Consider the following 15,200-nt stretch of genomic DNA (forward strand, 5'->3'; position numbering starts at 1 on the left):
TTCGATTCTTCTCATCTGCACTCGTGGGCACGCAACAAATTGCGAGCGGCAACAATAGTAGCCACGTTTACACTGATACGTTCGAGGTGTACCCTATTCATATGCTGACGCTTGTAACACAGCTAAGCTATTCGCTCACCCTTAGCAGAAACATGCGAACCTGAAGTTTCTTTAATGTTTCTCTTGTAAATTGTTTTGCTTGTTCTTGTTATGCTTTTAGTCATCTCCTTCTCATAGTAAGCACCTTGGAGTGTCATCATTGCTGTTATATTTCTTCTTTTTATCCCCTGAGTTCTTGTCAAAGCTGATAAGAGGAACTCATTAGGTGCAGCAGTTGGGATTGAATTGATGTTGGGTGTGTTTGTTGCAGGCGAATTGTGTGGTAGACTTGCAACTAGCCTGCTTCTTCAACAATGGCGCCATCCTGGTGTTCCCGTATGGCCCCTATGGAACACTTTTGGTGAGTGGCTTGGTAGTCCCACCTTTCTTGCCCACAACATCTTGTAGAACGTTGGGAGGGACACAGTGGCTGAGTAACAAATAGGCTATAAACACATGCTTAACGTGCAGCTTGGAAACCTTGTTCTCGTGCAGACCCCTTGGCGAAGCTCTTGCTCTGGCGACATTCCTCGTTCAACCACTGTTCATCACTTCGAACATCCATTGTCCCCTGAACTTTTTCTTTCTTCACATATTGCACAACAAGTAGCTGAAAGAACAAACAGGACTGTCTTTGAAACTTGCATGCAGTGAGTGCAGACCTTCTCGCCTTTCCTCTAACTTCAGCACTTTGCCGATACTGTTTGCATTTGAATTAACTGTAGACTGTAGTTGAAAATAAGTTGAGTTGCAATAGTAAACCTTTCTACAAAACACACAACAGACATTATTTCGACCCTGATAGTACCATTGAAATTGGTCAACTTATCTGCTAGTCGAATTAAACAAAAGGCAGAAGAGACTGTGCTCAGGTTGTGTGCATCTGTCCTTGCTTCTCACACTATTCCCAAAAAACTCTGCTGGCTCATTTGGCAGTACAGTAAAAGCTCGTTAATGCGAACTTCAGTAATTCGAATTTCGGGATAATTCGAACCGTACTACTTGGTCCGGCCTAGCTCCATAGAAGTCCATGTATAAAAAAGCCCGTTAATTCGAACGTGAGTTGGTTCTGCCACGGTTAATTCGAACTACGCGCCGCCGCGCCTGGGCGGCGTGCCGCCTGGCACATGGCCAGAGCAGGCCTTGTCGCGAGGCTGCAGCGGCTGAGTTGCCTCCAAAATGGGGAGATAAGGAAAAAGCGGGTAAAACCGGTGCCAGCACCCGGCGCAGAGGCTGGAGGGCAAGGGGTGACAGCTGTGGCAACAGCTACGCCCTCTCTCTACCTCCGAGAACTGCGGTTTCCGGTTTTGAGCCGCCGATCTCAGAGGCCTAAGAATCTTGTCGTATAGCTGCAGTTGTTAACCGATGGATGGCGCAACCAGCACAAAAAATACAGTGATGGATGGATGGATGGATGGATGATTGTGGCCAACCCTTTGAATCGGGCGGCGGCGGCGCGCGCCACCTAGCCTTTAATGGTTCTATATGCATGCATACCTATGTATTTACTCCTTTACTTTTGCGTTGACATTGTCCACCAATCAGATAGCGTCCGTTTAGTTATTTCTACCTGTTCAAAGTCTATTCTACTTTCACTGTCTTTAAAACCCAAGGCTTTGAATAGTTCCCCGTTAGATTCAACCGCAGGGTGAAGTTGTTTACAAGCAAGTATCAGGTGTTCCGCCGTTTCCTCCTCCTCTCTACACGCCTCGCACACCAAATCTATCTCCTGGTATCTGGCTCGGTACGTTTTAGTCCTCAGTACACCTGTCCTGGCTTCGAACAACAATGAGCTTCCCTTAGAGTTATTGTAAATATTTTCTTTGGCTATTTCTTGCTTAAACGTCCTGTATGTCTCCAATGCCGATTTGGTTTGCATCTCTGTCCTCCACATACCCCTCTCTGCCTCCTTAACCTTTTTCTTGACAGATGATTCCTTACTTGTTCCCCCGCTACTGCCCAAGTATTTGCTTGTCAATTTTCTAGTTCGCTTCCTCCACCTCGTGTCAACATTCCTCGTATATAAGTAACTGAAAACCTTCCTAGCCCACCGAATTTCCCCCATTTTTCTCAATCGCTCCTCAAATGCTATCTTGCTACTAGCCTCTCTGCCCTCGAAAGAAGACCATCCCAGATCCCCCTGCACTCCAAGATTTGGTGTCTTGCCATGTGCTCCCAGAGCGAGCCTACTCACACCACGTTGCCTAATTTCCAACTGTTGCCGGGTCTCTGTTCTAATACATAGAACTGCATTGGCAAAAGTCAAGCCTGGTACCATTACCCCCTTCCATATCCCTCGTACTACCTCGTACCTATTGTAGTTCCACAGTGCCCTACTCTTCATAATCGCTGCACTTCTGTTACCTTTAGTCGTTAGATATTTTTCGTACTCTGTCAGATACTCAATGCCATTATTTATCCACACCCCAAGGTACTTGTATTTATCTACTATCTCCAGCGTGGCCTCCTGTATCTTATGCTCGCCGCAACTGTTATCATTAAAAATCATGACTGCTGATTTTTCTTTGCTAAACTTCAAGCCTAACCTGTCTCCTTCTGTACCACATATGTCCATTAATTCCTGCAGATCTTCTGCATTGTCAGCCATTAATACAATATCATCCGCGTACATCAGTCCTGGTAATGACTGTTCAATCAATTTTCCTTGCTTGAGAAATGATAGGTTGAAGCCGAGTCCGCTTTGCTGTATTTTGGCCTCTAGACCTTGTAGGTACAGCATAAACATCAGAGGTGACAATGGGCACCCCTGCCTAAGCCCCCGCCGAATCATCACAGGCTCCGAAACCTGCTTTTCCCATTGTATAATCACCCAGTTACCTTTATAGATATCGTTTAAGAAATTGGTTACTCCATCTTGCACTGCTAAAGTTTCCAGAATGCCCCACAAGCCCTCTTGAAGTACACTGTCATAGGCTCCCTTGATGTCCAAAAAAGCCAGCCATAGGGGTCTGTGTTCCTTTTCAGCTATTTCAATGCACTGTGTTAGCGAGAACAGATTGTCTTCTAGCCTCCTATGCTTCCGGAACCCATTTTGTAGCTCTCCAAGTACCCCCTCGTTCTCTACCCATGCCTGCAGTCTGTCCTTTATAATCTGCATAACCACCCTGTAAACCACTGACGTCACTGTTATAGGCCGGTAGTTATTTATGTCAGCTTTGTCCCCCTTTCCCTTATATATCATTCTCATCCTACTTAGCCTCCATTCGTCAGGTACTTTACCATCCACTAGCATTTTGCTCACCACCTCCCTCAATGCTTTCTTAGGTTTCGGGCCCAATTTCTTTATTAACATAATTGGAATACCATCGGGGCCTGCCGATGTGCTACTCGGTACCCTCTTCTCCGCCCTTTCCCACTCTTTTTGTCCAAGCGAAAGCAGTGGGTTGACCGGGCTATCCCTCTCCGACGTACTGCATGTACCATTTGTCTGTTTTGTAAATTTTTCCCTCATCATGGTTCCTATATGCTCCATTGCCGCCTCTCCTTCTAACCGAGTACCTTGAGCTGTTACTATATACCGTATTTACCCGCGTATAACCCGCCCCTGCGTATAACCCGCACCCCTAACTTTGAACTCGGCGGAAAAAAAAAAAAAAAACTCGCGTATAACCCGCACGTTTACCTGAAAAAAAAAAAAAAAATGAGCGCTAGAAAGATGCAACTCACACTCAGTGATCATTTCGTTTTCAGAACATTTATTCAAACGACCGCCACCACGTCACTGGTTATCCGATTCTTAATCGTCGCCGCTCTCACTAGTGCCATCCGAGGCTTCATCGCCACTCTCAAAGACGTAGTCGTCCTCGGAACCATCCAGACTATTACTGATCGCACATTTTTTAAAGCTTTTGCGCACCAAATCGGCCGGTATCGCTTTCCACGCATCCACGATCCACTGGCACAGCAATGGAATATCAGGCCTTCGCACGCGTCCCGTCGGTGTGAGGGCGTAAATGCCGTCGGCCATCCACTGGGCATACAGCCGCTTCACGTGTGCCTTGAACGGCTTGTTCAGGCACACGTCGAGTGGCTGTAGCATGGACGTCATGCCGCCAGGTATTATGACGAGGTCGGTGCTGGTCTCGGCAAGGCGAGCCTTCACCGCATCAGTGCAGTGGCCTCTGAAGGAATCTAGTACGAGCATCGACCGGCGTGCCAGCAAGGCACCTGGTCTTCGCTCCCAGATTACTCGAAGCCAGTCACCGACTAGGCCACTGTTCATCCACGAATTTCGCGAATGCACGACTCGTCGACGTCATGCTGTCTTGCAGCAGCTCTGTTGCCGATTTCTTCGGCAGCGGCTATAATCTTTAGCTTCTCTTTCGCTGTGAAACACTGCCGTCGAGTCGCACTCATGATGCCAAAACAAAGCAGGCAAACAGTGCAAACTGGGGTAAGTACACTAAACAGCGCCTAACGCGAGGCTCAACAATGCTGGCCTTTCGTTGGCCCTTCATCGGCTTGACAAGCGTCGATGACGATGGGGATGGCGGACTACACGGGGAGGCTGCCGCACATTGCGGTGAAGCCGACCCCCCCCCCCCCCTCCCAAGGAAAAAATTCGCAGATAACCCGCACCCCCACTTTTTAAACGCGTTTTTTCACATTTTGGTGCGGGTTATACGCGAATAAATACGGTACCTCTGTTCTAGGCTTGTCCTATTACCCAAGGAGTTCAGATGTTGCCAGAATTTTCTAGCTGCCTGTTTATCTTTTTTATTGCTTATTTTTGACAGCCATTGGGACCCTTTTGTCTTGATTTTCTCGTTGATCAAATAAGATGCTTCCCTTTTGCATTTTATGTAGTTTACCCATTTCCTCTCTACTTCTGCTTCAGGTTCTCCCTTACTTTTGGAATACCTGTGTTCCCTGGAGGCTTCCTGACGTTTCTTTATGGCCTTCTTAACCTCTTCATCCCACCAGCTCTTGAGTTTTCATATCCCTTGCCTTGTTTTCCTGACTCGCGCCTTACCTAGCTCACGCTCAAATAGTCTCATTAACTTTGGGTAAGTCCAATCAGTTTCAGTACTCTCTGATATTTCCTCTTCAATTTGTTTGGCCGCTATTTCCACTTCGTCTTCTGAGTAAAAAATCACATCTGGCGTTTCCTCGCGCGTCGTTCGTGCTTTAGTTTCCCTCTTAAAACTCAACTTGATACGTTTGTGGTCGCTACCTATACTTCTGGAGCCCTGTTCATCTATAATCATGGCTCCTAATCTATCGTACATCCTATGTGACATCAACGCATAATCTATTGTCGAGTGTCGACCCCCTACCTCCCATGTTATGATCCCGTCACACTTTTCAGTAGTTACAGACAACTAAGTTAAGCCTCTCACACATATCCAGCAGCATGTTACCTGTGGAGTCTGTGTACCCATCCATATCTTCAACATGCGCATTCATGTCTCCTAATACAATTACTTCACATCCTTTTCCTAGCTCATTGATGTCCGCTGCTATACAGTCCAACATTTTTTTGTTTTCCTCTTTAGCATTTGATCCTGTCCAAAGGTATACAAAGCCCAGAAGTGTTTTCGCCCCTGCTACTTTTCCTTCCAGCCATAAATGCTCCTTGCATTCCTGTTTGACCCTTTGCCAATTTGTATTTTTATGAATGAATGCTCCAATTCCCCCACCCTTTCTGCTACCCTGCACTTTGTTGCAGTATTCCCATGCATAATCAGGGTTACAGGGCGGTTGTTCCGCGATCCAGTACATCGCAGCGCCGCTAGCGCTCGAGAATTGAACGAATAGGAGGAGCCTTCGTCAACGTCTTTGTCCTGAACTCGCGGTGGTTTCGGCGCACTTATGACTTTTGTTGTGCGGATCACTTGAAAAGTTAGGCCTCGGTGGTGTGCTTCGCCGTGCTGACGTGCGGTTTCAGAATGGCGTGCGCCCGCGGTAAATACTACTGCGCCAAAACACTGAAGGATAAATGCGACATCTTACGGGAAGTGGACGCCGGAGTCTTGTCGAAACAAGAAATCGCCAAGAAGCATGGGATACCGAAGAGCACGCTGTCCACTTATATAAAAAATAAGAGGGCGATTGAAGACGCCTTAGAGGCAGAAGTTGCCAGGGAAAGGAAGAGGATGCGGCTGGCAAAGTACCCCGACCTCGAAAAAGCGCTTCTCCTCTGGATTAAGGAGATGCGTGCTCAGGACATACCGCTGAGTGGCCCCGTCATATTGGCGAAGGCAGCGGACTTCGCCCTGCGGCTGGGCTACGATGACTTCGCAGCTTCAGATGGGTGGCTGCACCGCTTCCGTGAAAGGTACGACCTTGTGTTTCGTGCGGTGTCAGGGGAGATGAAGGCTGTTAACTTGGAAACATGTGAAAGTTGGCGCTCCGAGGTCCTACAAGGCTACCTACGGAAGTACTCTCCGCAGGACATTTTTAATGCTGATGAGACAGGCTTATTTTTCAAGTTACTGCCCGCCAAAACGATCACGTACAAAGATGACAAGTGTACGGGGGGTAAACGAAGCAAAGAGCGAGTAACGGTGATGGTTGCGGCAAATATGACCGGAAGTGAAAAGCTACCGCTGTTCGTGGTAGGAAAGTCGAGCAATCCTCGCTGCTTCAAGAACATCAGGTCCCTCCCAACAGACTACGCGGCAAACAGGAAGGCTTGGATGACTGGAGAGTTGTTTAAGCAGTGGCTCATGAAGGTAGACAAGAAGTTCGAGCGCTGTGGCCGCAAAATCCTTCTTCTTGTCGATAACTGCTCTGCGCACAAGTTTGAAGTTCAAACGAATGCCGTTGAGTTGGCCTTTCTTCCAGCCAACACAACGGCAGTGCTGCAGCCCATGGACCAGGGCATTATAAAAAATTTGAAGACATTTTATCGGCGCCACATACTAGAAAGAGTTATTCTATGCCAGAATTACGAAGTGACGCTCTTGAGTGCACTGCATATGCTTGTGCGTGCTTGGGAACAAGTGACAGGGGCTACAATAGCCAATTGCTATCGCCACTGTGGCTTCACCACGCAAGGCGAGCACGTGGACGAGCCACCTGCGCACGGAGACTGCGTCACTAGCGTCACCGCTCCCATGTCGGACGTTCTGAAAGACGTTTCCTTTGCCGACTACGTAGACGTGGATGCGAGCGCAGTTGTCTGTGGTGTGACCACAGACGAGGACATCATTTCCCAAGTTAAAAACATAGAGCCTGTCGCTGCCAGTGACGACGACGAGGAAGACGACGAGGCACCGGTGCGGCCCTCCGCTGCGGAAGTCATGGCCGGACTTAATGCCGCCCGCCTGTTCTTCAGTTTTGAAGAAAGCGAAGAGGAAGCCTTCCGCAACATTCGCTCTTTAGAGCAGAAAGTGCTTGCTGTTGCCTTCAAAGAAAAAAAGCAGACCACAATTACGGATTTTTTCAAACATTAAATTGAACTGGCGCCATGCCCTGCTGCTTCCTGGTCGCGGTGTCCTGTTTTTCTTCATTGCTTTCGTTAGTTCGAACTTCGTTTAATTCGAACTGAGATGGCGTCCCCTTGCGGTTCGAATTAACGAGCTTTTACTGTATTTGCATCGTAAGTAAGAATGGCATTAGAAAGGTCCGTTGCCATCGTGTGTCTTGGAGCCAGAAGAAGATTGGCATGCTAAAAAGCGCCATCACCATTGCATGTCTATCGTTGCTGTCGCTGTGCTTCTGGCTATCGCTTACCGACTGCAGTAAACCTAGTCACATTTGGTTGAGGTCCGAGGTATGCCTGGAAACTTGGAACTTCAAAGGAGGACTCTGCCTTCCATTCCCGTCATGATGGAAGACCTGTCACCATGTCCAACGGCCACAATGCTTGCCGTAGCCTGCTCGGGTGCATCGTGTCAGCGCTACCCTGCCATTCTCGGTGGGATAGGAGACCATGACGGGGAAGAATGGCTCGCCTCCTATGAAAGGGTGAGCAACCACAACAAGTGGGACGAGGCTACGAAACTGAACGTCATATTCTAACTAAGCGACGTTGCGAACTTGTGGTACCGCAACCTTGAACCTGACCTATCGATTTGGGTGGAATTCAAGACCAGCCTTACAGAGGTGTTTGGGCGGTGTGCAGTCCGCAAGCTTCGTGCCCAGCAACGTTTGCGAGAATAAGCGCAGCGGAGCGGTGAGGCATTCGCTAGTTACATTGAGGATGTCATGGATCTCTGCAAGCGGGTCAATGCGACAATGGCGGAATGCAACAAGGTCAGGCATATTTAAAGGGGGTTGACAACGATGCCTTTCAGATGCTGTTGGCAAAGACCCTCAGCACTGTCTGAAGTAGTGACCCTTCCCCAGAGCTATGATGAGTTGCGCAAGCAGTGGCGCTCGCCACACGCAGTGCATTGGTAGGCTCTCCCTCAGGCTTGACTGTTACCGCCGATGGCTCTTCGATGATGGCACAGATTAAGCAGTCTTTTTGCGAAGAGGTGGCCCGCCTACTTTCATTGGTGCATCTGACACAAGAGTCACCTTCCTCTTCATTGACGTCCACACTGCAGCATGTTTTCCAGGAACAAGTCGCTGAGTGCATTCCCCTTGTCTTTCACAACACTCCTGTTGCTGCACCACACACCTATGTGCAGTTAGGTACGGTGCCCTCAACGCTGACCCCTGCCACGTTGTATGCACCAACACGGACACCTCCTTCTCCCGCCAGGTTAGTGCCGCAGTATCCCCGCCCGTAGAACCCATGGCACACACCAGACAACCGGCCAATTTATTACTGCTGCAGGATTACTGACCACATGGCACATTTCTACCGGCGCCGGATGTCACCTCCTGCTTGCTTCTGGCAGCCAGCTTTAAACTACCCTCCAAGAAAATTTCAACACCATGCTTCACCGGATCCACCCTTCAATTCAATGAGCCTATCAGACGAATCTGCTTTTGCCAGTTGTCGACCACCTTCCCCTTGCCGCCGCTCCATTTTGCCCATGAGGTGTTACCACTCGTCCTGAGGAAAACTGGTCACCACAGTTTGGGAGGTCAGAATTGCGTGTCTTGCAAAATCTTCAAGGTCTCCAATCTCCCCTCGTAACATGATTCATATGATCGTGGAAGGAGTACAGATACGGTCGCCGACTGATTTTTCGGACTCCGAAAATTCGGACATGCTCGACTATTCGGTCCGCTTCGCGGCACCGCCATTCTCCCCATAGACCATAATATATAATAACTACCGAAAGTTCGGACACCTTGCAACCTCTCGTCTGATTTTTCAGACACTCCTTGAGCCAACTTGATCGAGAGCACCATGCACCGACTCTGACCGATGCATGGTTCGACTTGCTGAACGCCATTTCTGTTTTGAACGGAGCCTCCTTGCTGCCCCCCGAATCCCCGCTCATCATCATCGTTTCCATAGAGTTTCTCACTTTATTATATAGTGAGAAACTCTATCGTGTCTGCCTGGTTTGATGGAGTGGCTCTACAGCAGTTCCGGTTTCAATTTTGTAAGCCATGTCAAGACAATGCAGCAGCTGATTGGTTTTTTTTTTCACGCACGACGCTGTGAGTAGGTCACATTTTTCATTTGTGCAACTGGTGTGGGCATGGTGGTGATTGCTTTGTGTGCTGTGTCGAGGTTCCAGTTATCCAAAGCAGCATACGGAAACATCGCGTCAAGTGTCTAATGGTGCCGACAGTGCCTGCGCAGACTGCACTGAAGAATGCCAGCAAGCGGCTGCCTCCCGGGAGGCCTAGGATTTGTCGCCTTCTGATGTGCTCCCTACTGACGCGGAAAATGTCCGGTCGAGACCTGTGCAGTGGTAGCATTGCGATTCTGGACACCGTCTCATTTGACAGTTTCACAGGTGCTGACACTGCTGTACTGACATGCACAGAACTCGACCGTGGCGAGATCATTCGTCAGGTTTCTTCTGCGCCGCCGGACAATGACTCTGAGTCGGAAGGTGATGCGCCATGTGCTACACTGCCGTCGCATGCGGAGCGTGTATGTCACGCATAAGTTAACGCCTGGTACGCTTGCTTGAGCGGGCGGAAGGAACACATGAACACAAGGTGCAGTACACACAACATTCATTCCTTTGGACTTTTAACTACAGGAACACACGGTAACTTTCGACACTTATTGCACACAGAATGCGTCCTCCCTTGCTAAGCTTCACGCACGCACACCCGCGTTTACTAACGTCCGTGCGGCGATCATCTATACGCTATAGTAGGGGCGCTTACAGTACCGGTTCTGTTCGACGCGGGTATCGGCGTCCCCCCGGTCTGTGGTCCGTCGTTGTAATCTGGTCGTCTTCAGTCTTTGCTGGTGTCCGGCGTCACCGATGCCCCGGCCGACGTGACGAAGGCACAGTCGCTGAGGAGCTGTCGCGCTCCGGCAGAGCGGGGCTCGTGCCGGCTGGCACTCCCGGTGCGCGCCGGCCCAGCTTAGTTCTCTAGACGGGACGGTGACTGGCTGTAGCCAGCCTCCGCGCGTCTACGTTCAGCGGCGAAAACGCTGAGGTGTCCTGGCAGGTAGTTCCGGGCCAGCGGTACTTCCGGGGACGTCGGACATCTGCTCGCTGAGCCTGGTACTCGGGCGGGACGTCAATGTGTCGCCTAGGATCTGGGGCAGGACCCAGAGAGGCGATCTCCGGCCGTCTTCTCCTGGAACGCTGCGCCCGGCCACCACGTCCTTCCCTGTGCGTGCCCCTTCTCCAAGATGGCCGCTCCACGCGCTCGCTCCACTCCTTCTTCCTCGTCTTCCTTCTTTGTTGGCTCTTGTCACTCCTGACAGTGTACAAGCAGTGACTGTGCTTTCAGCCGCCTATAGTGACCGTACGACCCTCTCCGAGATTCAGGCTTATCTGATTGCGCATAAACCGAACAGCGTGCAACGGAGCATTCACAATTTTTTCAAGCCTACTGCCGAGCCCGAATAAGTGTGCGAAAATAAAGGATTTCATTTTTTTTTCTTAATCTGCTTTTTCAGACACCTGTTTATTCTGACATTTCTGCAGTCCCCGTGAGGTCCGAATAAACGGTCGGCGACTGTACTAGTGCTTGCAGACACAGGAGCCACAATTTCCGTAATGCTTGCCCACCACTGCTGCAGACTTCGGATGGTGATGATGCCACTTTCAGGTCTTTCGTTATGCACAGGTAGCATGCAACACATTGAGCCATCATCGAAGGAGAGCGTTATGTTATTGAATTTTTTTCCTCGCCTCTCGTTCTCACAACGTCGTCTTGGAATGGGATTTTCTTTCATGCCGTCATGGGCTGTACTCGCGCCGAGGTTGCATTCCTGCTTACGTCGTTTTGCTGATTATTTATTTATTTGTCACATGTCATTTGAGGAGCAGCCTCGTGCCATATTTTTGGTTGCAGAAGACACCAGCATACCTCCGTGGTCATCTGCGATCATCCCCTTGTTGTGCGACCCCCTGTGTGACGGTAGTGTGCTTTTTAGGTCGTCTGACTTTTTTGCCCAACACCAAATGGTTCCTCTGCCATTCGCTGTGCTTGATTTTTGTGCTGGTGTCACTTCCATGTGTATTTCTAACCCAGCATCACTCCCGCTTCATTTGTTGCGCCACGAGTGCCTCGGTTGTGTTGAGCCGGTGCACCTTCAGCGCGCATCGAGACCCACCTGCTGCTTACATCGCCACTGTAGACCCTGTGCCTTCGAATTCTTCACCACACCCCTTTACCACATTCGTTGACCGTAACCTTACTCTGATGCAGTGTGACGAGCTTCTTTGTCTTCATCAATTCAGAGCTGCATTTGATTGCCTCACTACTTCTTTGGGTCAAGCAACAGTTGTCTCCAACACCATCGACACTAACTCTCATGCTCCTCTGCGGCAGCAACCTTACCGGGTCTCAGCCACAGCGAGGCTGGTTATAGACGAGCAGGTGACTGACATGCTCACTCTAGGTGTTATTTGTCCATTAAGTAGTCCATGGGCATCCCCAATCAATCTTGTCAAAAAGAAAGATGGTTCCATCCGATTTTGCGTCAATTATCGTCGTTTGAATAAGATCACGGGAAAGGATGTCTAGCCTTTGCCGCACATAGATGCACTTGACTGCTTACAAGGAGCCACATTTTTTCCTTCCTTGGATATCCGCTCTAGGTACTGGCAGGTGCCCATGGATTTTTTCCTTCCTTAGATCTCCGCTCTGGATACTGGCAGGTGCCCATGGCTGACGCTGATCGCTGTAAGACCACATTTGTCACACTGGACAGCTTGTATGAATTTAATGTCATGCTGTTTGGCATGTGTAATGCGCCACATTTGAACGGATAATGCACACTATTTTGCGTGGCCTGAAGTGGCAAACATACCCCTGTTATTAAGGCGACGTTGTAGTGCTTGCGCCTGACTTCTAGAGACATCTCCAATGTCATCAATGTTTAAACATTGATCTGCCTTACGCAAGCGGGCCTGCAACTTACAGAAGTTTTTTTTCGGTGCAAGTTAAGGGGGGGAGGATACACTTGAAATACTACTTTTTTATTTGTAAACAGATCTGAACGAAAATTTCACACTTGGTGTATTTTAATATGCAGATTCTAAAAATATAATTAATTTTGCCATAGGATTAGTAGTTTCTGATATACTCTAAAAGCATTGTATAACCTGGGTCCTTCGTTTGGAGGAAAATTAGCATCTGAACGGAAAACCCTAAAACAGTAATTTCAGTATAAAGGCTATCTAGAATGTTCAATGAGTGTCATAAGGTATTAATAAATGTTCTAGGCTAGTCTGAGCAAGAGTTAGAGCTCATCAAAGTTGTGAGAAAAAAAATGTCATCTTGACATGTCAAGCATGTGACCCATTTCAAGAACTTTTTGAGATGAGTACTGGTTTGAAAAGGTGCATATTGCTTACTGCATACGTTTCTCTTTCTGGCAAAAAAAAAATATGCCGATAGCTGAAATGGGACAGAAGCTATTTTACCTCCAAATTGGAAGTATGTCAGAATTGTTGTTTTGAGAAATCAAGGAAAAACATTCTGCAACATCTTTATCGAGAACATACCAATAAAATCTCAAGGAAATTCACCAGGGGCATAAACTGGATGCATCCTATCTTTATGCCGCTTTTTGGCCAGCTTCCTTGTGCTCAAAGAGGGTTCTTGTTGGAGTTAGCACTTCGATGGCAGTCTTTCTCCTTCGCTCGCTGAGATGCATTGCCCGGAATATTCATGTGTAGCTGCTGTGGAATTGCAGTGGATGCAAGCAGGTTCCCAGTGTTGAAGCGTAGGACAGCTTCCCCAACAGCAGCTTGCACGGCAAAGAGAGATGCATGCTGTTCCTTTGAGACACTCCAAATCACTGAGTGAATACTCTCATTCGAATTCTGTGTCTTGCCTTGCTGGCATCTCTGGAGCAGGGTTTTTTCAGATAGCCGCGTATATACAGGCAGCATTGCTTCTGCCACATGTTCTGGCAAGTTGTAGTGGTGCCTAGGTTCAGGCTCTCCCTTTGCTCTCGCAGCATTGTGACGACAGAACATTGTCACAACATTGCTGCGAGCCCGTACTCCTTGGCGGGGTCCTTGAAAGCATTACCACTTTCTTCTAGCCGCACCCGGGACACAGCACGAGTCCAAGGAACTCTTGTACGACGGATAAATCCACGATTGCAAATTCACTTCCGCTGTCGTTGATGTCCTCTCTCGTGTTGACACCCAGCAGCTCGAACTTTCGTTCCATTGCAGACTGCGACGCCAGGCACGTTTTCCGGTGCTCGCTGTGGGCTCGCTACTTTCTTCAGTCGTGAAGGAAACGGTGCCTGCATGATCTGTGCCAACACGCGTGGCATGGGCGGACGAAGTGTTGACGCTAGACATGCCAGTTTGCAGCTCGGAACTCGATCCGGTAGAATGTCCAGGCCACGACTTACTGGAACTCCAGACCTGCACAGATATCCGGCTTCTATAGGAGCAGCTTGCGCCCACTTTCGTTCAACCGACGGCCGTAGGTGGCGCTTTTATAATCTGTTCGTCTGCTACGTGGTGGGCGGCTGTGCGGCATTGTAATTAGTACGGCAGCTGTTGTGTTGTGACGAACTGCTTCTCTAGTTGATGATTTTTGCTAACACAGTTACAGTGATGCCACAAGGCTTTGACCAGTCACTTGGCTCCAAAAGTTGACTGCCCGAACCTAAAAAATGTCGGAGCGTGTAGTCCGCTGCTCTCTAAAATAGCGTTAAATAACCGCTCCTATTGCCTTTTTCAAGCAGATTATTATATATCACATTGTGTATAGAGTTCGCAACGTACACAACAGTTTAATTGTACACGTAAAATTCACTTCTGCACTCTTTAGAAACTTGAAACCACCGCAGTGTTCGACGACAGAACGATTACCACTCATTTTAACTCTTAAAAGTTCTCCGTGAATGCGTTGCGAGTTCAAAAAGAGAATTACGCACACAGCTTCACTGCGTATGTACCTTAAGCACCACCGTTATGCTGCTGCCGTACCACGCAGAAAAGATAGCTTTACAGTTTGAAAAGAGTTCCGTGACACATTTTGCAGTGCAGCACGTTTTAAAGCACTGGGATCGCTTAATTTTTTTGCAAGCTTTCTACTCAGCTAGACATCCAACGACATTAAAAACAAGATATGCTCACCTTCCCTTGAAACAGAATCGATCAGCCCATTGCACATATCAGGTGGAGGAATTACTCGTGAATACTTTTACTATACTTTTACCAGATCATGTGCCTTTCACTACGGCACACAGCAGTAAATCCTAATGTCGCCTACGACATTAGGCTACTAAATAAAGCTAGATTATCCTATGAATCTTTTTAAACAATTTTTCCTGTCTCTTACGGAGGCTAGGAAAGGGAAATTTATGCCGTCGATCTAGCATGGCAGCTGCCACCTATGCTCGTTGTTTACATTTCTTGCACCGCTCGTCCTCTTTCTAGTTTCACTATTCAAACGCAAAGCATGCGCTAGTATGTTTACTTTTGTATATTTGTGAATTTATTCATTTACCGCCAATACAAGTGCTTTGTGCCTGCCAAAGTGGCAAGACAAGCGCTGAACAGATCGCAGAAGCAGACGACAGCGAACAGGTTATAACTAGCGCCACTCTGCTCGTACGTTCT

The 15,200-nt window shown here is 48.4% G+C and overlaps 1 protein-coding gene across 4 annotated transcripts in view; it reads left to right on the forward strand.

Moving 5' to 3' along the window:
• Nucleotides 1-15,200, forward strand: part of LOC142568055 (uncharacterized) — a 403,528-nt gene that overhangs the window by 317,467 nt on the left and 70,861 nt on the right. For all 4 annotated transcript variants that reach the window (XM_075678140.1, XM_075678141.1, XM_075678138.1 and 1 more), the window contains one exon: nucleotides 371-460. In XM_075678140.1, the coding sequence (XP_075534255.1) occupies nucleotides 371-460 (90 nt within the window). The remainder of the gene's footprint in view (nucleotides 1-370; nucleotides 461-15,200) is intronic.

The sequence above is a fragment of the Dermacentor variabilis genome, unplaced genomic scaffold, assembly GCF_050947875.1.
Source record: "Dermacentor variabilis isolate Ectoservices unplaced genomic scaffold, ASM5094787v1 scaffold_16, whole genome shotgun sequence".
In the NCBI taxonomy this organism is placed as follows: Eukaryota; Metazoa; Arthropoda; class Arachnida; order Ixodida; family Ixodidae; genus Dermacentor; species Dermacentor variabilis.